We start from the raw sequence: 23,560 nt of genomic DNA, 5'->3' as shown, positions 1-23,560 counted from the left end.
ACCCGTAAACTTTGCTAAAAAATTTTTTTACATGTATGGGTATATAAATTTTAATTTTTAATTTTTTTACTTTCTAAACAAAGATATATATCCATACATGAATTTTTTTAGAATTAAAAATCAAAAAAATAATTTTTTCACTTCCTTAAGATGAAAGGGGTATATGTGAGCTTATTTTAATTTATAACGGTGGGAGGGTATATATGTGCCATTTCAATTATGACAAGGGTATATATGAGTTAGTTTTTAAACAGAGGGTATATCAGTTCCATATCATAAAGTTCATGGGTAAATCAGGCCCTTTGCCCTATATGAAATGACTCCCTACTAAAGGTGTGTAAGTAGCTTAAAGAGAAGGGATAAATGAAGATAAAAGGGGTGGAAAATAGGGTGTTGGAGATTTTCGTAAATGAGAAGTGTAATGTAAGAAAGCATTTGGGAAAGTTAGCCACTATTCATAGCCAAAAATAGTTCTTATCCGTCCTTCAGCCTACATTACTGTCACGACTCAACTCCATAGGTCGTGATGAGTGCCCAAACTGAACACTCGCGTGTTACCCTGCTAACTTTAAGTAAACCTGTCTCCTATTTGCGTCATAAGGAATCAACAGGCACGATAATATATAAGCCGATGAGGCTTCCATGACAAAGGGAACGTCCCAAAATATAAGTCTTATAGGCACCACTGTACACACACATATACAACCCACATACATGTCCACAAACCTCTAAGAGTAAGAACAGTAACATAAGGCGGGATAGGGCCCCCGCCTTACCCTTGAACAAATAAATATATACATCGAGGGTTAGTACCAAAACTAGGCTCCGACACAAAGGAGCGCTTCTGAACTACTGAGTGGAACTCCTATGCTGGCGGAATACCCAAAGTATGTATCTGTACCTGCGGGTATGAACGCAGCCCCCTCCCCCCAAAAAGAGAAGGTCAGTACGATATGTGTACTGAGTATGTAAAGCATAAAATACCACAAGGAGCGCACAATTAACATAGGGATGCAGAGAACAAGTATAACAATTAATAGATCACTGTAGCTACATCTTGTAAAATGACATCATGTATCTCAGTGTCATATTTCGTACCCGGCCCGTTGTGGGACTTGGTGTTACAAATGTATCATTATGTCATCATATTCATATATATACCGTATCCGAACCTTTATGGGACCCATTCAATAATCATGTCATCTTACCATCGTATACATATATTATACCCAGCCTTTTATAGGACTCGGTCATACCCGGCCCTTTATGGGACTCGATCATACCCAGCCCTTTATGGGACTCGTTCATACCCGACCCTTTATGGGACTCGGTCATACCCAATCCTTTATGGGACTCGGTCATACCTAATCCTTTATGGGACTCGTTCATACCCGACCCTTTATGGGACTCAGTGAATACTTATATCAACTTATGTCGTACCCGGCCCTTTATGGGACTCGATCATACCCAGCCCTCTTGTGAAGGACTCGGTGGAAGATATATTAACCATATGCACGAGCAGAGCAATGAGTAACCATATGCATTTTAGATCGTATTTGAGACTCGATGGAATACTCAAAATGTGCTATCATTCAAAAACCAAGACAAGAGTCATATCAATTACCTTTTGATTGCCACTATGGATTAGGTCAAAATGGAACTTTTGGAATCATATTCCCGTATTAAGTCATCATCAAAAATCTTTTGGGAATCAAAAAGTTGGCTAGTGGCTTTAACAAGAGGAACTTCCTTGGAATCGTAGACACTTCATCTATTTGTTTCATAAAGATCATGCCAAAAAGAAAGAAAGATTAGCTTTACATACTAACTACTTCCCAATGTATAGAAAAACTTGAGAAGTAGTATCTCAATTATTGTAAGAGTTCCAACATTAGAGGATGAGTGAGAAACACTTAGGAATGGAGTCACCTCCGAGATTGTATCATCTTTTACGTACATCTAGAACATGCCAAAAGAAGAGAAAGAATATGCTTTACATACTCTCTACTTTCCCTCATGGAGTCATCATATGCATATATCATACCCAGACCGTCATGGATTGGTGAATAATTATAGCATAATAGCATCATACTTATGTCAAAATCATACCAAGAGGAAAGAAGGATAGCTCCATTTACTCATGCCAAAGACATGCCAAGAGAAAGGAGATAGTTTCACATACCTCTTATGGATTACTCTTACCCAAGTTCTTCTTGTCGTCCTTTGAACCTATTTGAAATGAAAGAAATACTAAGGTTAATAACCTTTCACTTTCCAATTTCCAACTCTACAACCAAGTATCCATTTTCCTCGACTAGTTTAATACTAGTTCCGAAGTTACAAAAGATCGGGCAGCATCTCCCCTATAACTTGTACTATCCAACCGCTAATCTTAGAATCCATATTACCAACAAAAACCAGCAGCTATATATATAATCACATCACTTCAACATTACTCAATACAACTCCAAACAACTAGATCAAAACTATGATACCAAAATAGAGTTTTTAACCTTTATTTCATAAATTCTTTAACAATATGAAACGGAGGGTCGTGTGGATGAAACCAGAAGTACCCACATAATTTTACAAACACATTCCATCCTTGCAACACGCAACCAAACCAGCTGCAACCATAGCACGACAATCGCAACACACTACTCGATTTTGATTTCACTATAACGACTTCAATTTAGTTTGTTTCTAATGTCAAGCATCCTTATATAATTTTTATACTTCCAACCTTATTTAATACATGTAATATACCTCATAAAATAATCATAAACTTTAATTTGAAAGGTAAAACCTTACCTTGCCCGAAACTCGCCAAAACTCGCCTCGGAAGTTCCTTTAGCGCGACTAAAACTTTGTGGCTGCTTGTTGCCCTTGTGGTTCTTATCCAAATCATAAATTTACATTACTAACACCTTCATATCACCTTGGTATACCCTAGTTAATTAGTTCACAGAACGAAATCGGAGATTTACCTTTTTTTTTCCTCCAAATCCGTAGCCCTCTTTATCTCTTAGCTTAGGGTTTCTCTTCTCTTTTTTTCTCTAGAGTTTTCTTGAATTTTGGAGATAAGAATGACCTTTTGTTGATAAGGATTATCATAAACATATATATATATATATATGCCACCTTAGGAGGTGACACATGTCAACTCCTAAGTAGTGACATGTGTCAAGCCCTCATTGGGCCACCACACCACCTCCTCCAACCATGAACTGCCACATGTGGGGTCCACCCATTGCTCCAGCTGCTTCCACGTGGAACTTCCAGCTGCTGCCATGTGGCACTCTCTCATGCTACCACGTGGCATCTTCTTTTCCCCCTCGTGGGTTCATAATCTCATCTTATTGTACGAACCTATGTAATCCTTGCTATATAAGATTGGTATGTACTCAAGTAGCTTAAGTATGTAAGATTTTCAAGTTGGTAGCTTACGAAAGTAAGTCAAGTCCTACGACTCATTACTTAGCCTCCAACTCCTTCCGAATTCTTATAACCGTATTTCTAATCTTCCATACTATGGGGCGTTACATTCTCTCTTCCTTAGAGTTGTTTGGTAGAGTTATAGATTATCCAGCTCAATGGTAACTTTTAAGAAGCTTTAAGAAACTTAAGAATCCTTCCAAAAACTTAAGAAACTTAAGAGGCATTTCAAGGTACAAAAGTACGGGGTATAACAATTACAACCCACAAAGTCCTAGTTGATCTTGAACTGTCATATTCTTTTATTAGTGGACCAATACACTAAGAAAAAGTCTATGGTTTATCTTATGTTGCATGAGAATTCTTTTGAGAGAGTGAGCTGAATTTTATCTTACACCTATCTATGTTAAAACTTGTATATACGTGAGTGATTATGGGTGACACCTTTGTGATAAGGGCACATGTTCGATGAAAGATTGGTGATTTATATGTTTTCTTGAACAAGTATTGTGCATGATCTCACTAAGTGGTAGAGTAAATTCTTGAGGTTAGGATGTTTTGGACTAGTCATTTGAGTTACTTTGCTGGGATAACATGCTAGTTGGGTTATATGCCATTAATGCGAGTCATTGTAGTCTAAGATGAAAGCCTCGTGTTGTTAATGTATGTGAGTCATCTTGTATTTTAACTTGTGGATTTTTTCGAGAACAAATAAAGCTTTAAGTGTGGGGTGTGATCTTATACGTATTTATACACCCAATAGCCAAGTTTAACCATGTTTCTAGCTAAGTTTGAGAGCAAATTCTATGTTATTGTTAGTATTTTAGACTTGATTATGTATTTTTGCTAACCAATATGATTAAGTGTTTGCAGGGTAAAAATTGTGCTAATATGAACGGAAAAAGGGCAAAAATGGAAAGTGAGGCAAATAGGAGTTGATATTTCTAAGAATAGAATGTCAAGTTGTGAAATGCATTGAAATGGAGCTCCTCCACATCGCGGAGCTGGGTACTGCAATTTGGCGAGCTAAGTGTTGGTTAGCAATTTGGCAAGCTAAGTGATTTTGAACCGGTGGAGTCAGTAACCACTCCGCACCATGGAAAAGAAGAATTTACCAGGCCTGAAGCTATGGAACAAGTTAGCGTCATGGACCTGGAGTGCCAATTTTGGTCGAGAATTTCTAACTCTTTAAATACTCAAGTTTTTTATTATTTTAATTATTATTCGAATTCTAATTTCAACCTGACTTTATTGTGTAGAAAACTAGGGTTCATCACTTTTGTTTTCATCTTTCTAATTCTTGATGATTAAACAACTATATTTTATCATGAATCGAATCATGAGTAGCTAAATTCCCCTATTCTAGGGATGTGGCTAAAAGTTATGGTTTGAATAATGATTTCTTTAGATGAAGATGGGTTGTCACTTTTAGTTATTCTTGTATTCTTGTTTTTACTATTTTAATGTCTGATCAACATTAGAATAAATTTCTTGTCCACTTTTGAACTCAAGAGAAGAATAGAGGGATAGAACGAGGAATGCAAAGAGCGTGTTTATCTAAGATAGGATTTAGAGTATTTCGTATCTAGGATAGAGATATATGTAGTACACCGTGATTGGTTACTAAACAATATGAATACTTAAATCTCCATAGTTGGTTCATGTCTATTCCAGCTCAATGATGTAGTTAGACTATCAAATGTGGTAGGCGATTAGAGGTCGAGAGATCATGATCGTAAAATTAACCTTGTAAATCAATAGCTTGACAACCTATCGGATTCCAAAAAAAGAGATATTAGACTTAAACTCATGCTAAGCTGCAGCCCTAAAATTTTATCCAAGTATGTGACAAACTCTATTAGAAATCACATCAATAGTTAGTTAGTTAGTTAATTTAATTTTGGTAAACTATTAGTTTGAATAACCATTCAAACTTTCTTTGACACACGTGCATTTACTTAAAGTACATTGAAAGTTAATCACCTGCTGAATTAAAGTTCTTTGCGTTCGATAATCCATCTTAGAGTCACTATATTACTTGGTTGACTACGTACACTTGTGTGTGCTATTGGGAGCAACACTCATTGATCATTTTATCCTAACCAGAGCTTGTTCCACCATTAATTCAAGTCAAAACTCTCCCCTGAGAAAACCACCATAGATTCTAAGGTTTAAGAATCGAATTACAAGTTAGGAGAATATTTAACTTACATTTACCGAGAAAAATGATGGAAAACAAGTGAAAAACGCCATAGGTTGCCTCTGCACTTCTCCAAAGCAAAATTATAAATAAAGAGCGGTTTTGGGACTTTTCTACATAAAATCGTGATTAACCCCGCTGTAGCTGCTTTTAGTCTACTATAGCAACACCACCATAGCGGCTTGCATAGACAGAAACCCAGAAATCTTCCCAAAAGTCCCTATTTCACAACACACCTTTGAACCTTAACGTTCTAAAATAACCCCTTCACGCAAGTTCGATATAGGAGGTTCTACTTACCCAATTTTAATTTCAAAAAGTCCTACGGACTCCTTAACACCTTAGCTAATAGAAAATACATTCCACACTTGGACATTAATCTCAATCCTTTTTCATATTTCTCTATATCTCACCTTACTCATATTTTATCTAAAACTGGCCTAACCTGAATTTTCAAGTACTACACAAAGCTTTCTTGCCAAATCTTTTCACCATTGGCTTTCCCATAAAGATCGAAGGGTTCATTATACCTTAGCATGGATAGTAATAGCTCTGAAAATATTAGGTCAAATATCCCTGAGTTAAAATATCTTTTAAAAAATAACTCAATTATCATTATTTACTAAAAATGAACATTCAACCTTGGTTATTTCCAGCGAAGTACAATTTTCGGCCCATCGTTTTCCCTTTTTCCTTCCTTTTTCTTCACTCTTTTTCTTTCGGCCATTAAAGCATTTCTTCTTTCCTTCTTTCCTTCTTCTTCCTCCTTCTTCTTCATTGCTTTCTCTTTCTTCTTCCTTTTTCCTCATCCTTCCTTTTTCACTACTTTCCTTTTCTTCTATATTCTTCTATATTCTTCTTCTTCATTACTTTCCTTCTTTTGCTGTGATTGGAATAGTGAAAAGAAGCTTAAGACTCCATGTCAATCATTAAAGCTTCTTCAAATTTTGATTTTAAAATTCGACAAGCCGCAAGAATAATATATCAAAAGAATTAAAAATATCGAGGGGAGCTCAAATCTAAAATTTAGAATTGTTGCGAGGAGATTTTGAGTTGGCTAGTGTTGAAAGGCTCCATTAGCCATTTAAAGTTTCTTCAAAGCGTAATTGTAAAATTCGACGTGTCGCAAACGTGATTCTTTTTGAGTGATTACTATATCAAAAGACTCAATAACATCAAGAAGAGCTCATATCTAAACTTTGAAATTGTTTAGAGGAAATTTGAGTTGGTCAGGATTAAAAAAAATTAGCTCGTTGAGGAAAATGAATTATTGCAATATAATAACTATTGTATAAACATTGTACATGAATGTATATACATCTTTGATTCATAGTTATACATCATATACATAGTTATATACTATTTATACAACATTAATACATTACATAACTATTTAAACATATCATATATTACATGTACATGCAACCATTTTATTTATTTTATTTGAGAAAAAAAATAAAGTCACCATTGAAGTTGTCTCGAATTTTCAAAAAGACACCTTAACTTTGCCAGCATCATATTACCCCACAAAAGTATTGATTATCTTTGTAAAAGGACCATTTTGACCACCCAGTTTCTCACCTATCAGACGCGTGTGATGCTCACGATAGTTTCAACCCGATCCGATTCATTTCAAAAAGAAAACTCTTTCTTTTCTTTTGTTTTTCAAGACTCTTCGTTTTCTTGGTCAAACGATTTCAAAAGGAGATCATCTGCTTCCTTTTTGACGTTTCTTGGTCAAAATTATTGGAGGAATAGCTGTGTAAACAAGGAATTGAAGGTTAACATGTTAGGATTTTCTTATATTATTTGATAAAGATCATATTTTTTTCTATTGTTTGGGTTTTAGGGATTATTATTGTGTAAAAGGTGTTAGAATCGACTTATTATCGTTGCTAGTGTTAGTATTCTATAGTGTTAGAATCGACTTATTATAGCCATTTTCCTTCAAAACCTAATCACAAAAATATCTTGATTCCTCAAAACTAAATGAAATAAAGAAGAAACTAAACCTTGAACAACTTCAATATTCTTTTTCGACTGCAAATTAAAAGAGAAAACTATTCCTACCTTATTGTGCTTGAGCTTGTTTTGGGGGAAGATGATGAATTAATCAGAGAGAGTACCAACGGCTCTTTAGAGCTTGTTTAGGGGACGATGATGAATTTAAATGAAGTAAATAATTAATAAAGAAAACAACTGACATGTGGCACTTTTTAATTGGGTTTTAGCAGCAAAAACAGACCTTCACGCGCGTGTTGTCCGTGTTCACAAACTAGGTGAGAAAATGGTTCAAAATAGTCCTTTTACAAAGATATTTACTTTTGTGGGGTAATAGGACGCTTTTAAAGTTAAGATGTCTTTTTGAAAATTCAAAATAACTTCAGTGTGACATCATGTCTTTTCTCATTTTATTTTTGTCATCTGGACAATTATGTAAGAAGCCTTGGCTAATTAGGCTTAGGTCGACTAACTACATGACAGTTACAGATGACCATAGTACCCTTGTGATACATTTCATCGTTTGACAACATTATTATTAAAAATATTATGTTGTACAATACGATAACATAATTCTCTTTTTATCGTTTTTCTTTTATATTGTCCAGGTACTAGATGAAATATATAAAGTTACTAAAGGGGCTAAAATAAATTTATAGGTACATGAATGCTGAAAAGGCAGGACATATGATATAAAAGGTTTGGAATGATAATGGCGTGAGCTGTGTTTGAAGTTATTATCATAATAATGAGATGTACCGTTTCCCCTCTGTCCAGTGTCCAAGTAAAACTTAGCAATAATTATGCGCAGATACCTCTTTAATTAATGGTGTCTCAAGTGAATAAGAACTAATTATCACATACTCTATGTTGCCCTTCACTTAAATGCAAACGAAAGTTATGATAAGTATGTTCAACCAAAACTGTTTAAAAGCGGAAGACAACTTATAACTTTTGCTTCTTTAGTTAGTGAAAATAATACACTAAATCGAATGTTTGTGCTTGAAGAGTTAAAAAGCACTACTACATATTTGTACCAATTTACGTAACACAATCTTTTTTAATCAACTACAAAAATGACGTTCTTTTTATTTAATAATTTGATTTTAGAATTTTTATTTATTTTTTGTGAAATAATTTATAATAATATAAATATCTTAAATTTGTTTTACCCCATAAATTTCAAAATTCTATTTTTTTCTTTCTCTTAAATTTTATGTCCAATCAAATACCTTCAAATAAATTAAAACAAAGATATCAAGTTTTACTAAACTTTTGCAAGCTTGCACCCACCCTACAATTTGATCTATTGGATAGTAATGTCAGGTGTGGGTACAAACCTTAGATATCAAGATATAAATTTCACTAGAGATAAAAAGAATATTGGGTAGCTTTTTGAATGACAAAATTATCTAATATCTATATTGATGTAAGGTAAAAGATATCGATGAAATAATTAAAACATGTACTAGTCGGCCCTTACAAAAATAATAATGTTGTGCTTGTACAATGTGAAAAATATTTTAGCATTGGAAAAAAAAGGTCTTAATTGTCATGATCCCGACCCGTCGTGATTGACACCCACTCTAACTCTTCGGTGGGAGAACCATTCTAACAGTCAAACAACAATAATCGCAATGTATACACAAACTTAAAGATGCGGAAGCAGGTTTAAATCAAAGATAAATGCTGAGTTCCCATAAACTCAAAAACCAACTAGTTATCAACCCAAATTATGCGAAAGTAAACACACCCTGTGGATTGAAAGTTATCGTACCAAAACTCTAAAACTAACAAGTCTAGAATAGAAGTACAACTCTAAATAGAAATCAGTAACAAATAAACTATTGTCTGAACATCTACGTATTGGAAAAGAAAAGGACTAGAAATAATGATAGAGTCCACGATAGCCTGAAGGAACAGCTCACTCTTGAACTCGAAAACACAAAGACTCCTCTAGATGAGTTCTCTCCACAGACGACTGAATATGTCATGTACTCAACAAAAGGCAGAGCAGAAGTAGTATCAGTACACAAAAACAATGGTGTACTGATAGGATCACGCGGTTTATAGACAAATAAATTCAAAACAATAGACATTTACATATACAGAATAAGTCAACTAATCTCAAATTCAACCATATTCATCAATATCACAACTCAATATCTTCCACATGCTATAACTTCATAGAAGGGTCCTCTCAAAGGACCTACTAACAATCAACTTTGTGTCGGAACGTGACATCATATCCAAATATGTATCGGAACATGACACTCGATCCAAATATGTGCCTGAACGTGACATCCGATCCAATGATACCACAATCATAAATACATTCAGTATTTACAGCATTTATATCACCAAGAACAGGTTCATCATAAAAACAGACCAACAAGTGATCATTTCGCACATAATCTAGCATGTTTCCCTATTCTTATACACACATGCATATCATGAAGCAATTTAACAAGTATACATATACGAAAAACTAGATCATCACCTACCTCAAATTCACGCTTCAACCACCTTATAATGTAAGAGTCTTTCCTTTCCGGGTTCGTTCTTCTCGTTCTTGATCTAGAAAATAATAAATACATATAAAGGATCAACACAATGGCCTAACTATCATGAAATATAACACAATGCACACCCTAGGCCAAACCCATGATCCCAACCTCACCCTAGGGTTATTTTCCACCATAGGTTTTCAGTTCAAACCCTTCCCAATGATTACCCACCATACTTTCTAGGTTCTAAGAATCAAAGTATAAATTTAGGGAATAAAATCCTTACCTTAAGCGTGGAAACTTGATAGAATTTGTCCTAGGTCGCCTCTCAAAGTTCAATAAACTGATTTTACAGAAAAAGACCATTTCTGGATTTTGTCACGATTTAAGTCGCGACTGTCCCACTCTGGCGGGATATGCGGAAATAGTGAGCTTAGAGTTTGTGCTCCAAGCTCCCATTTCACAACACACCAATTTCGATTCTAGGAGTTTTACTCTCCCGAATGTAATTTCGTAAAGCCGTAAATATTTCGTATCGTCCTGACTATCAGCCTATCGAATCAAATTAGAGGTTTGACCTCCCATCATTCACATGATCACCCTAGACTTCACCTGACTCGGAATTCGTCCAAGTTTGACCTAAGCTAAGTTTTTTCAAAATTACTACCCGAGTTTTTTGGCCCGAAATCCTTCCCATTGGCCTATTCCTAACGACGGGGACAAGTCGTTACACTAATATGGATATAAAGATAGTATAAGGTTTCTTAAAATACATTTTTATTTTATGTTGAGGAGGTAGTGGTCCTTGAGAGATGTTTATGGTTGGATCTTTCATTGGAATTAAAGGAAGCTTTAAAATCAATAAATTGAGGAAATTGTGATGCAAAATCTGAGGCGAACCTACCGGATGTTACACATTTACTACCCTCATTTCTTTCTTTATAAGTTATTATACTCACATTTTCCTTCTCTTTCTCCAACTACCTTTCTTCATTTCACGTTCACCTTCACCTTCACAACAACCATCCCATCCCCCTCTTGATAACTCCTTTTCTCCCTCTATGTCCCCAACTAATTTCCTTATATATATATATATATATATATATATATATATATATATATATATATATATATATATATATATGTCTTAAGCAAGAATTTATGTAGGAGATTTGAACGATTAATTCCGTCATTGTCACTCAAATTTAAAAAATTATCTTTAAATATTATTTTGTTTCATTTAGGACCAATATATTAATCAATTATCACTATTTTTCTTCAAATATACTTAACACTTGAAAAGCCTCATTCTCTCCTAAATGACGTGTCATGTCAGTAAAACTTCATTTTTTAAAATAATAGAGTTATTTAATTCATCAAACTAATTTAGCTAAAATAATAATCTTATTATTTTTTTTAAAAAATATATTAATTTATTAAGAAGAAATTTTCATGCTTAAGAATCTTTATCATAACTAAACTTTTTTATTTTTTTTTTCTATGAAGAATTTAAAAATTTGCTATAATGCCATCAATTTTGAATACTTTTAAACACATATATTCAAAAAATACTGATATACAAATCACTCCTGAACACCAACTTACATTAATTAATCATATATTGTATAATGGATCAATAACAATAAAACTCAATTAACTATTAAAAAGGAATTGATTGTGTACTTTGAAATCCACACTTATAATATCTTTTTTTGAGAAAAAAAAATAGAAAGTGAGTAGTATTTATATTAGAAAATAAAATTATGATCTTTATTAATGAGCAAATTAATCTCGTATAGTGTGTTTATATTGAGTTAAATAGGCAATTCAATTAATTATTACTTGTGTTTCATGAATTTAGGATGAGATACGAATATATATTGGTGTTTAATTGTATGATAAAATAAAATATAATATAATAGTCAAAAAAGAATAAAATAAAAATAAAATTAAAAATAAAAGTTAAATAATAAATTTCTTTTTTTTACCAACTTTTCCCTACCTTACAAATTTATTTGAATATTTTAAAGAAAATATTTTTGTTTAATTTTTTTAGAAAATTTACTCAGGGATTTAAAAATTCTCAAGTAATAAATACAAAGACTTTTTCATTATATTTTGTTTGGTAGAAATTGAAGGAAATTAGATTTTTTTTTCTATGATCTTCATAAATTCTCAGGTAATTTATATTTTTTTGGAGACATAAGTATGATAGGTCACGGGTTCAAGCCTGGAAACAGCCTCTGGCAGAAATGCAAGGTAAGACTGCGTACAATAGACCCTTGTGGTCGGGCCCTTCCCCGGACCCTGCGCATAGCGGGAGCTTTAGTGCACCGGACTGTCCTTTTTTTTTTTTTTAAGTATGATGAGTTAAATAGGTATATTATTTTTAAAAATGGTGGCTTAATGACATGGCATATCAACTAGAATAGAAGGACACTTTTAAAATATTTAATATTTTTTTGAGAAAAATAGTAATAATCGAGTGATATTATTTTTTTTAAAAAAATAAAAGTGCTTTATATAGTCATTTTTCAAAACATGAATGACTATTTAGTAAAATAATATAAATTAGTTTAAGTACCGAATTTTTTTTATAAGCATGCAAATTTCTTCTTAATAACCTAAGCTATTTATTTATTAAAAATAAAGAACAAAACTATAATTTTGAATAAATGAATTAAATTAGTCTATTATAAAAAAAAAATTAAGCCTTTAATGATATAACATGCCAATTAGGAGAGAATGAGGCTTTTGAAGTATTAAGTATATTTGGAGGAAAATAATGATATGTGAGTGATATTTTAATTCTAAGTAAAATAAAAATAATATTTAAAGACAATTTCCTAAATTTGAATGACCATTTAGAAAATTGACCCGAGTTTTTAACAAGCATCAAATATGAAATTATTGCAATTTGAACTTGCCAATTAAAATATATTTTTAATCTCATTTTTGCACTACACAAAAAAAAAATCCCGTATCAAAGGATTCAATCATTTATATATTAAAATAAATTTGCTTTTGGAAATAAACTGTTAAATTCATCTTTCTACTTTAAAAATAATTCATATTTATCTTTGTCGCAGTCTTTTGTTCAAATATACGCTTTGTCTTAACGGAGTTAAGGTTACGGACAAAGTATAGGGTATGCGGGGGTGTCTGGATTGGTTTTTTTATAATTGACTTATAAGCTAAAAATTAAATTTATAGTTTTTGGTTTGGGGGGTACGTTTTAAGCTTTAAAAAGTTTTTTAAGCACTTTTTGAGTTATCAAAACACTTTCAAAAATTTTTTTATCTTAAAAGTCAAAACCCACTAAAAATAAGTCAATTCAAACACCTAACTAAATTAATGGATGCATTATTTTTGCTAATACACTCATTTTTTTTCAATTTGATTAAAAGAAAATCAACTTTAACTATTGCTAATTTCTGTAGTTTATACATTTTTTTTTATCCAGTTGAAATGTATCAAGCACTAGAATGACGAAGTGTTGATAAAAAAGACATAAGATGACAGATATATTTCTATAAGCTCTTGAATAAAGAAAGGAACAAGGATATTTTGTTGGGTGGGAAAGTTAGAGCACTCAAAGAGTCACTAATAAAAATGGGTCAAAATTAAGAGTCAAAATCAACGGATAAAGTCAGTTTTTTAAGAAAAATCGTCGCCAAATAGACAGACTGTGCATAACCAAATTTTACCTTCGTCGCGTTTGTGAAATCGACGGATATGCAGGGTCTGTTCATGCTTTAAAAAAATAAGGAATATACCTTAGGCCCCAAATTTTAGGGGCCCCAAATTCTTATCAAAATTTTAAAATTTTTACCAAGGTATTGTACTTTTGTTTTACTCCTGTCCTTTTCGTTCAATCCTTATACTTCAGTTTCAGCTTTCAATTTGTCTTACATGCTCAGTACATTATTTTGTACTAATGCACCCTTGCTTCGGGGTGTTGCATTCATGTCTGCAGGCCTTGAGTGACGATCAGACAGACTTGTCGAGTAGCACAATTGTCTATCCAACTAATTGATTGACTCCTTTCTTCTAAGGGTTGCTAGAGTCCAAAAGGTTTGCATGTTTTGCACTTACAAATTTAGGGTGGATCGAGCCCTTATTCTGATAAAATATTGTATTTATAGAGACTTGCAGATTAGTGTTTTGAGTTGTATAGCCAAGCTATTGGCTATGTTGATCTTGTTTGTTGGTTGGTTACAGTTAGATAGTTGTTTTGACTTATTATTTTAGATTACTCCTATACAACGACCTGTGGTCCTGAATTATAGTATATATACATGTTTCAGACTTACGTATAGAGATCATGACGGTCTTGACGGTCCGTATAGCATTTATGCTTTCACAGATATTATGGTGGACTCGATGATTCAAATAAGACTTGTGTGCTAGTTATATTTTGCTTTATATAAACTGTTGAGAGTAATTATTTTCTTTGTAGAGTTGTTGGCTAGAGCTTTGTTGGTCGAGGACTTATTTTCAAATCGAGATATACATGTTTGTTTTTTTGATTATGTGTGATTGTTATGCGCTATTAACAAATGATTCAGCAGGATCGACTCATACCTAAGTTTTGACATTAAGGTATCAGTTGCACCTCACAATTTTAGGACTTGACATATACTGTGCATGTACCCTTTCCTCCGTTAGAGCAAGGGGTACGTTTGAATAAATGGCTAACAAACGAGGACAAATTTGTTCGAAAAATATAAAGAAGATTAAATATAAACTATTGTTAAAATAGAAGGGATAATTGATCAGTTTCCTTCATTTTTATTCTATTTATATAATATAAATATTCCTACAACAAAGTAAATTTGAATGTCTTCCCTCCTACTAGGTATGCCCATGCATATGCCTTCTTTGTTTCATCCCTTGGGATTTTAATCTCCTTTTTTTCTTTTTTAATTTCACCACTTCATTCACACAAAAAAAAGAAAAAATATTTACACTCAATATTTATTATAAGATAATAGTAATTTATTGTAATTAAGTGATATATGTTGGTGAATATATAATATAATAATTAAAGTAGAAATAATAAAAGTGTATACAATGAATACACTGAGAAAATTTGTAGTAGTGTGTGTAAATGAAGGGGTATGCCAACCCCATGCTAGCTATGACCATGAAATTGACTCTAGAACAACTTTACATTTACATCAAACATATTATGCTATATTCGATCCATGCCAAATTTTACCCTAAATGCTATATTTAGTGTAAAATTTGATGCAAAGTTGCTCAAATTCATGTCAAATTTAGTGCAAAATTTGGTATGTGAATAGTGTAGGACCAAATTTGGTGCTACACTATTCATCACATCAATTGTCATTTATTATTATTTTATTATACAATATTTTTAATTAAATATTATATAAATTGGTATGTTTTAATTAAAACATTTAGTAGTTTTACGTAATATTTTTATAATATTAATTTTTGATTAAAATTTTATTTTTTATATATTATTTTCCTTTACATGAATTTTTTGAAATTAAATTTATGTTAATTTTACTATAAATTTGAATTGGATATAAGCACAATGAACCTTGACAAAAATTAAATATGCAAAAATATAAATCTCGACATAAAAAATTAAGGATAAAGAAGCTCATTTTGAACTACGTAATGCATTAATAGAGCATTTATGAAAGCACTGTAGTGATTTTGAAAGTTGAATATTCATGTAGAACTTAAAATAAAATTTTCAATTGTGTAATGTTTATTTAATTATATTTCGTTAATGATTTCACTATTATTTGTGTTATCCATTATTATGTATAATATGTAATATTTTCTAGCAATTTATATTATTTAAAAAATTATTATATAAAATAATTTTATATTAAATGACTATAATTTGAGACAATATGAAAATTATATATAGTGAATGTTTTTTAGAAAAAAATTTATTTTATGAAATAAAAAAATATAAATGAAATAAAAAATAATAATATAATAATAAAGAGAAAGAAATTTTTTGATGTAAAATTTGGTGCATGTTTTGAATTTGATTTATACCAAATTTGATGCTAGCACAAAATTTAATGTAAAATTTGATGTTAGAATCGGAGATGCCAAGTAATTTCTTTGACTTTATAAGATTCATTGCCTACTTTTTCTTCTTTAAATATTTTATGTACACCATAATGTTTGTCACATCAGTGCGTGGTCAATTTTGGGATGAAGTATAACAGTTTTGAGATAAAATATAAAATTAACATTTGATTGGGATTTTAATTTTGAGATGAGCAATTTCAGGTTTGGTTATATTATAATGATAATTTTAATCCTAAAATTGATCATCTCGAAATTAAAATTTCAAGAAAATATTAATTTTATCTCAAAATTATTATAATGATAATATTATTGTTTTATCATCATCTATACGGGACAGCAATTTTAAAATTATTAATTATAGAATAAATACAAAAATGATATGGCTTCATTAAGACTGTCCTACCAAAGTCCTTAAAGAAGCCAAATTAGAAATAAAAATTTAACCAATTTATCTAATGTAAATCCAAATACTTATTTATATTGTAACCCAATTATCCTATTTTTAGGCAAATCAATTAAACATCTATCAATTAAAACATATTCACTAAATAATTTTGTAATTATTTAATCTCTATAACATAATTTTATCATTACAATTTCGATATAACTTGTTCACCAATCAAACAACCCTTTATAGTCAATTCTGTTGTCGAAATAATTCCAAAAAAATGACAAAAATTACATGTTATGTTTAAGCCGAGGTTCAAATATTCTCCTAAATATGCATTAAGCTTAGTTTGTCAATAAATAACACTCTTAGTCTCCATCAATTATCGAACTATATCTGTTAGATTTCACAAAAAATAATGATATTTACTTTTAATCATAAACACACACACAAAAAAAAAATCTATCAAATTATAATACATGCAACATAAAAAAACTTATAAGATCACATGAAAAGGATTAAAATAGCAAACATTACACGTCAAAAAAAATTATACCTAGCTCTAAAAATAGATTAAAATAGTAAAAACTATAAAAATTATATCTTTAAATATGAGTTCTCACTATTTTTTTTAAAAAAAACAATAGATTCCATCACATCTAACAACAAAATTTCATAAAAATATTTTATATGAACTAAAGTATTGATTTTTGAAAAACATAAAAAATTCAAATGAAACATATTAAATACACACTTAAAAAATATTTTAAATCTACACTCAAATATATGAGTTTATTTTTTGTTATTTTCTCTAGCGGTTGCCAAATTGCTTCAAAATATATTCTCCTCCTTTTACTCGTGATTAGAAGCTAGAAGTTAATTATTCCGTCCATTTCATATTAAGTGAATTTGTAAGGTAATGCACACATATTTAGAAAAATATTCAAGGACATAATTTGAATAATATTTTCCATTATTGCCCTTTGTAAAATCATAAATATAATTTTACAAGTAGTGTGATTTATCTCCTAGAAAATATAAATTTTTAATAAATAAAAGGAAAAATATAAAAAAAATTCAAACATTAATTTTGAATTTTGAATAATTCAATTACTTTGAATAATAAAAAATTCCTAAAAAATACCTTATTTAATATGGAATAGAGGAAGTAAGAACAAAATAGATTTTATACTGCTATTAAATTACCCACTTTATTTTAGTACCTACTTCAATTTTAGTGAATTCCTTTCCGTTCAAGTGGGCCCACCTTGTTAATTTTGTCCCTTTTTTAGGATTTAATTTACGTTTTTCTAAAAATTGAAGCATTATCACTATTTAGTTGCCTGACAAAGACTACGTGTAATCCACATCAGACTTAAGACAACCAATTATACATCGATACGTGTCAAATATATAAAGGCTCATCGCTCCCTCTTCTTCTTCTCAATTTCTCTTTTCCTTCTTTTTCCCGTTAATAAAGTCTCCCTCTGTCTCCCACTCACACCAGAGAGAGAGAGAGAGAGAGAGAGTGTGTGAAAGAGAGAGCACTTTAATAAATGTCTTACTGACTCGCCGTCGCCGGAAAACTCATACTCATACTCATACTCTCTTCGGCGGATTTCCCTCTTAACTCTTTCTTAAGCTAAGGACAATTCCCCGGCACCGGCGGTTTCATTCCTGGAAAAATCTCAACTCACATTTTCTGCTGCTTTTAGTTTGAAGGTCGAAACTTCTTCTTCGAGTTCCTTTCTACTTTAGCTAAATTCGACTCCCACCGAGCTGTTTTTTTCAGTAGGTTTATGCGCTTTTTATTTTTCTGTTCTCCGTCTGGGTCTTTAAAATATACTCTTTTTAGCAGATTTGGTCCTCGTTTCAGCTGTATTTTGGAATTCTAGGGTTTTGTGTCTTGATTTTTTGATTAAATTTGTCACTGCTGGGGACCCATATCTTGCCTAGTTAGTTGTAATTGGTCATTTCAACTCCTATTTTGGAATTTGGTTTTCTTGTCTGTTTTTTTCTCTTCAGTTTGGTCATAGCAAACCAAACATTGTCGGGCCTTGTCTTGTCTATGGAATTATAAGCAACATTGCTTTGGAAATGAGAAAGTTGTTTGTTAATGTGTTTTTATTTCTGTTGGTGACCGTGTTTGTGGAAGCTTTGAACCCATCTTTGAATGATGATGTACTGGGACTAATTGTGTTCAAATCGGACGTTGAAGATCCAGATGGAAAGTTGAATTCTTGGAATGAAGAGGATGATAGTCCCTGTAACTGGAATGGAATCAACTGCAACCCCAGATCCAATAGGGTGTCTGAAGTTGTTCTTGATGGATTTGGTCTATCTGGAAGGATAAGCAGAGGCCTTTTACGCTTGCAGTTTCTTCACAGACTTTCACTAGCAAAGAACAATCTTACAGGAAGTATCAGTGTTAGTCTTGCTCAACTTGCTAATCTCAAGTTTCTTGACTTGAGTGAAAACAACTTATCTGGTAACATTCCTGGAGATTACTTTCAACAATGTGGGCCGCTTAGATCAATTTCTTTGGCCAATAACGTAATTTCAGGGCAGATCCCAGAAAGTTTGAGCTCTTGTGTCACACTTGCGTCTCTTAATCTATCGTCAAACCAGTTTTCTGGGTTGGTGCCTTCTGGGATTTGGTCTTTGAATGGACTAAGGTCTCTTGATTTGTCAAACAATTTGTTGGACGGCGAAATTCCAGTGGACATTCAGGGTCTGAGTAATTTGAGAGAATTAAACTTGGGGAGAAATCTTTTCAAGGGTGAAATTCCGGATGGAATTGGAGGTTGTTTGCTTTTGAGGTCAATTGATTTGAGTGAAAATTCTCTTTCTGGAGAGCTTCCAAGCACAATGCAGAAGCTTAGCCTGTGTAGTGAATTCATTTTGAGACGTAATGCTTTTGTGGGCATTGTACCAGAATGGATTGGAGAACTGAAAAGCCTTGAGATTCTTGAATTTTCTGAGAACAAATTCTCTGGTAACATTCCAACTTCAATAGGGAAACTTGAGTCACTGAAAGTATTAAAGGTGTCGCAGAATGGGATTTCTGGAAGCTTGCCAGAATCCTTGAGCAGTTGTGTTAAGCTTCTGGAATTGGATATTAGTCATAACTCTTTGGCGGGTAAACTTCATACTTGGCCCTTTAAATTAGAATTACAAATAATGCTTTAGCTTCATTGTTAAAGAACTGTCATCACAAGCTTCTAGCAATGAGAGTTATCTGGTGAAAATTTAATTAACTCTCTGAAACTTCACTTGCAGGCACCATTCCTAAAACTTTGGGCCAATTAAAATCCTTGAATATTCTTGACTTGAGTGAAAATCGGTTATATGGTACTGTCCCTGCGGAAATTGGAGGAACAACATCTCTCATGGAACTTAGTCTGGAGAAAAATACCTTGACTGGAGAAATTCCTAGTTCAATTGGCAATTGTTCTTCATTAGTCTCCTTGTAAGTTCTTGAATCTCTTTATGTTTCATTAATTTGCTGTTGGACATTGCCTTTCTCTGCTTGAAGATTCTTAAGAGGATACTATAGTGGTATTATAGTGTTTATGTTCTCTTTAGTTTTCAGGCGAGGAAAGAGTGTGTTAGAGGCAAATTCAAATTCGAAACCATTCTCAATCATTTTCTGCTGAAATTTGGTGGCTCTAGCAATCATGTAGAGTTTATAATTTGCAATGATAATAAAATTATCAGCTTCTAATTATAAAAGCTAGTTGCGAAGTAATATTTATGGTAATGTGCTAAACTGTCGAACAAGTTGAGTGGTTATGACAGTAATATCTTACATGAGGCATGAGAGTAACAACGATATCAGATTGCTAGGCTCTCAATGCCTTCATGATCTATCTATCTATATCCATTATGTATTGCCTGGTGTTACCTTAATATGAACTTTTGCTACAATTAGTTAATGTCTTACTTCAATCAACTTGGCAGGTCTTTATCACATAACAGTCTAACTGGTCCTTTACCTGAAGCCCTAGCTAAACTGACTTACCTTCAAAGTGTTGACTTATCCTTTAACAAATTAACGGGAGTCTTACCAAAGCAGCTTGGAGATCTTGGCCATCTCTCTTCATTCAACATTTCACACAACCAGCTACAGGGCGAGCTACCTTCTAATGGTTTTTTTAATACTATTTCTCCTTATTCTGTGTCAGCAAACCCATCTCTATGTGGGGCTGCTGTCAATAGGTCTTGTTCTACCGTCATGCCCAAGCCAATTGTTCTGAATCCCAACTCCACTGATTCTTCTACTCCCAGCGCTGTCCCGCAGAGTATTCGCCATGAGAAGAAAATCCTAAGCATCTCTGCCCTCATTGCTATTGGTGCAGCTGCTGTTATTTTTGTTGGTGTGATTGCCATTACTGTGCTCAATATTCGTGTCCGGTCAGTGGCACCGCGTTCTGCTACTGCAGCCCTTACATTTTCTGGCGGAGATGATTTTAGCCATTCTCCATCCACTGATGCAAATTCTGGTAAGCTTGTCATGTTTTCTGGTGATCCTGACTTCAGCACAGGGGCACATGCTCTGCTTAACAAGGACTGTGAGCTTGGGCGAGGTGGTTTTGGAGCAGTGTACCGCACTGTCCTTGGGGATGGGCATCCAGTGGCCATTAAGAAGCTTACCGTCTCCAGTCTTGTTAAGTCTCAGGAAGATTTTGAGAGGGAAGTTAGGAAATTGGGAAAAGTCCGTCACCATAATCTTGTCACCCTTGAGGGTTATTATTGGACACCATCTTTACAGTTACTTATATATGAATTTGTGGCTGGTGGAAATTTGTACAAGCATCTCCATGAAGGTTCTGGTGGGTGTTTCCTCTCATGGAATGAGCGGTTCAACATCATTCTCGGTACAGCAAAAAGCTTGGCTCACTTGCACCAAATGAACGTAATCCACTACAATCTAAAGTCCAGCAATATCCTGATTGATAGCTCTGGTGAGCCTAAAGTTGCAGATTATGGATTAGCAAGACTGTTACCCATGCTTGATCGATATGTGTTGAGTAGCAAAATTCAGAGTGCACTCGGTTACATGGCACCTGAATTTGCATGCAAAACTGTGAAGATAACCGAGAAGTGTGACGTGTATGGATTTGGAGTCCTTGTCCTGGAGGTAGTCACTGGAAAGAGGCCAGTTGAGTATATGGAGGACGACGTGGTAGTGCTGTGTGACATGGTACGAGGAGCATTAGAAGAAGGCAGGGTAGAAGACTGTATAGATGCAAGGCTGCAGGGAAAATCTCCAGCAGATGAGGCGATTCCTGTCATGAAGTTAGGATTAATCTGCACATCACAAGTTCCATCCAACCGGCCTGATATGGGAGAAGTTGTTAACATTTTGGAGCTGATACGATGTCCTTCAGAAGGCCAGGATGAACTTGTATGATGTTCACTAGATTAATAGAGATTGTAAGATAAATGTCTCATCCTGGCCTGGTTGATTTTATTTAGAGAAGTTGGAATTTGTTGTTGTAGAATATTTTGCTCTTAATTGTTATAAAATCCCTCCTTTGAATTACATTATTTGTTATTTGCTTCTCTATCTATGCCCCTCATGGATTACCCTCTTTTTTCTTCTTGGCATTTCCTTAACAATCTGTTCCTGTTTATTCAAAATGAATGCAAGATGTATGGATTTCCAAGTTTAAAATTTTTGAAAGTGGATGTGCCAGTTCGGAAAAAAGGTTCAGATATGAGACAAACTAATGCATTTTGTGCATGTCTGTAGGAATATGACCTCTCATGACAGCAAGACTACAATATAATCCAAGACTAGGAAGATAATATAGATTTAAATAATTGTTGTAACTTTTATGCATTCAACTTTATTTAGCTAATTGAATCAAAACTTTGATGTGATATCACTTTTACTTTGTTTGAATAATAACATCCTTGTCTTTTTTTTAACAAATTCTTTTAAATCTAACTTTCTATCCGACGACATGTTTTAAGATAGACCAAATTCAAAAGTCTTTCTTTTTGTTATTAAACTCCATATCAAATTTAAATCACACTAACAAATTGAAACGGAGGAAATAACTTTTAATTACTAATTTACTATAATAATTGATATGCTAATATCTAAGTCAAAATGACATTTTAAATTATGTGTTCAATCAGATGTGGACAAAATAGTCTTTTAGTGCCTCTTATGGAAAATTAAGTTAAACCCAAGTTATGTTGGAGGAGAATAAATAAATTTACTAGAGAAGGATAGTCAGATATGTTGTAGTTTGTGAAGCACTTTACCAAACATGACAGAGTCAGGCAAATACATTGGCCAAGTCAAAAAGTGAATAGATAGTCTGATGGCCTCAAAGATTCGTATAGCTCCCTCCCACTTCAAAGCAAACAATCCAACAAACTGATTATTATAATATAGTAACAGAGTTCAGACGAAAGCAAAAGTGACAAGAGGGAAAGTTATTTAAATTATTGGGACGGTATTTAGGAGCCACTAGGTGGATAATGGGGGACGGTTATCTATTATTTTCAATAATTTGAAGATATTTTAGGTGTTAATTTAATTAAATCCTCATTAACAAATAGTGTATATAGGCATCACCATCTAACAAATAATGCATATTTATTTTATTCATTAAGAGACTTATATTTGTTTAATTTTAAAAATCATAAAATTTAATTTTTTAATTCAAAAAATGTTGCATGACTTTAAAATATTACAACCCATTTTTTTGTTATCAAACCGAGAGCCAACCCGATAAAAGAAACTCAATCCCTCAAGAAATGTCAAGTTTCTGTGTCATCGGGTGATGACTGATTACCAGACGGATTGAGTTTTAAAAAAGTTTGATCGGGTCTAAAGGGGTAAATAATGAGCCCATTTGGATGGGCTTAAAAAAATAATTTTTATGTATGAAGTGCTGAAAGTTATTTTTATAAATAAGTAGTTGAGTGTTT

At 32.7% G+C, this 23,560-nt stretch overlaps 1 protein-coding gene across 1 annotated transcript; it reads left to right on the top strand.

The window, feature by feature from the left end:
* Positions 1 to 18,079: 18,079 nt before the first annotated feature.
* On the top strand, positions 18,080 to 22,157 carry LOC129899136 (probable LRR receptor-like serine/threonine-protein kinase IRK). The gene is made up of 3 exons (XM_055973958.1): positions 18,080 to 19,751; positions 19,892 to 20,081; positions 20,573 to 22,157. Exons 1-3 carry the CDS (start codon positions 18,710 to 18,712, stop codon positions 22,023 to 22,025), a joined length of 2,685 nt encoding a protein of 894 aa, XP_055829933.1. The 5' UTR covers positions 18,080 to 18,709; the 3' UTR covers positions 22,026 to 22,157.
* Positions 22,158 to 23,560: the final 1,403 nt, after the last annotated feature.

This window comes from Solanum dulcamara, chromosome 8 (genome assembly GCF_947179165.1).
Source record: "Solanum dulcamara chromosome 8, daSolDulc1.2, whole genome shotgun sequence".
NCBI lineage: Eukaryota > Viridiplantae > Streptophyta > Magnoliopsida > Solanales > Solanaceae > Solanum > Solanum dulcamara.
Note: the sequence above shows the minus strand (reverse complement) of the source record. Positions and strands in the feature narration are given on the sequence as shown.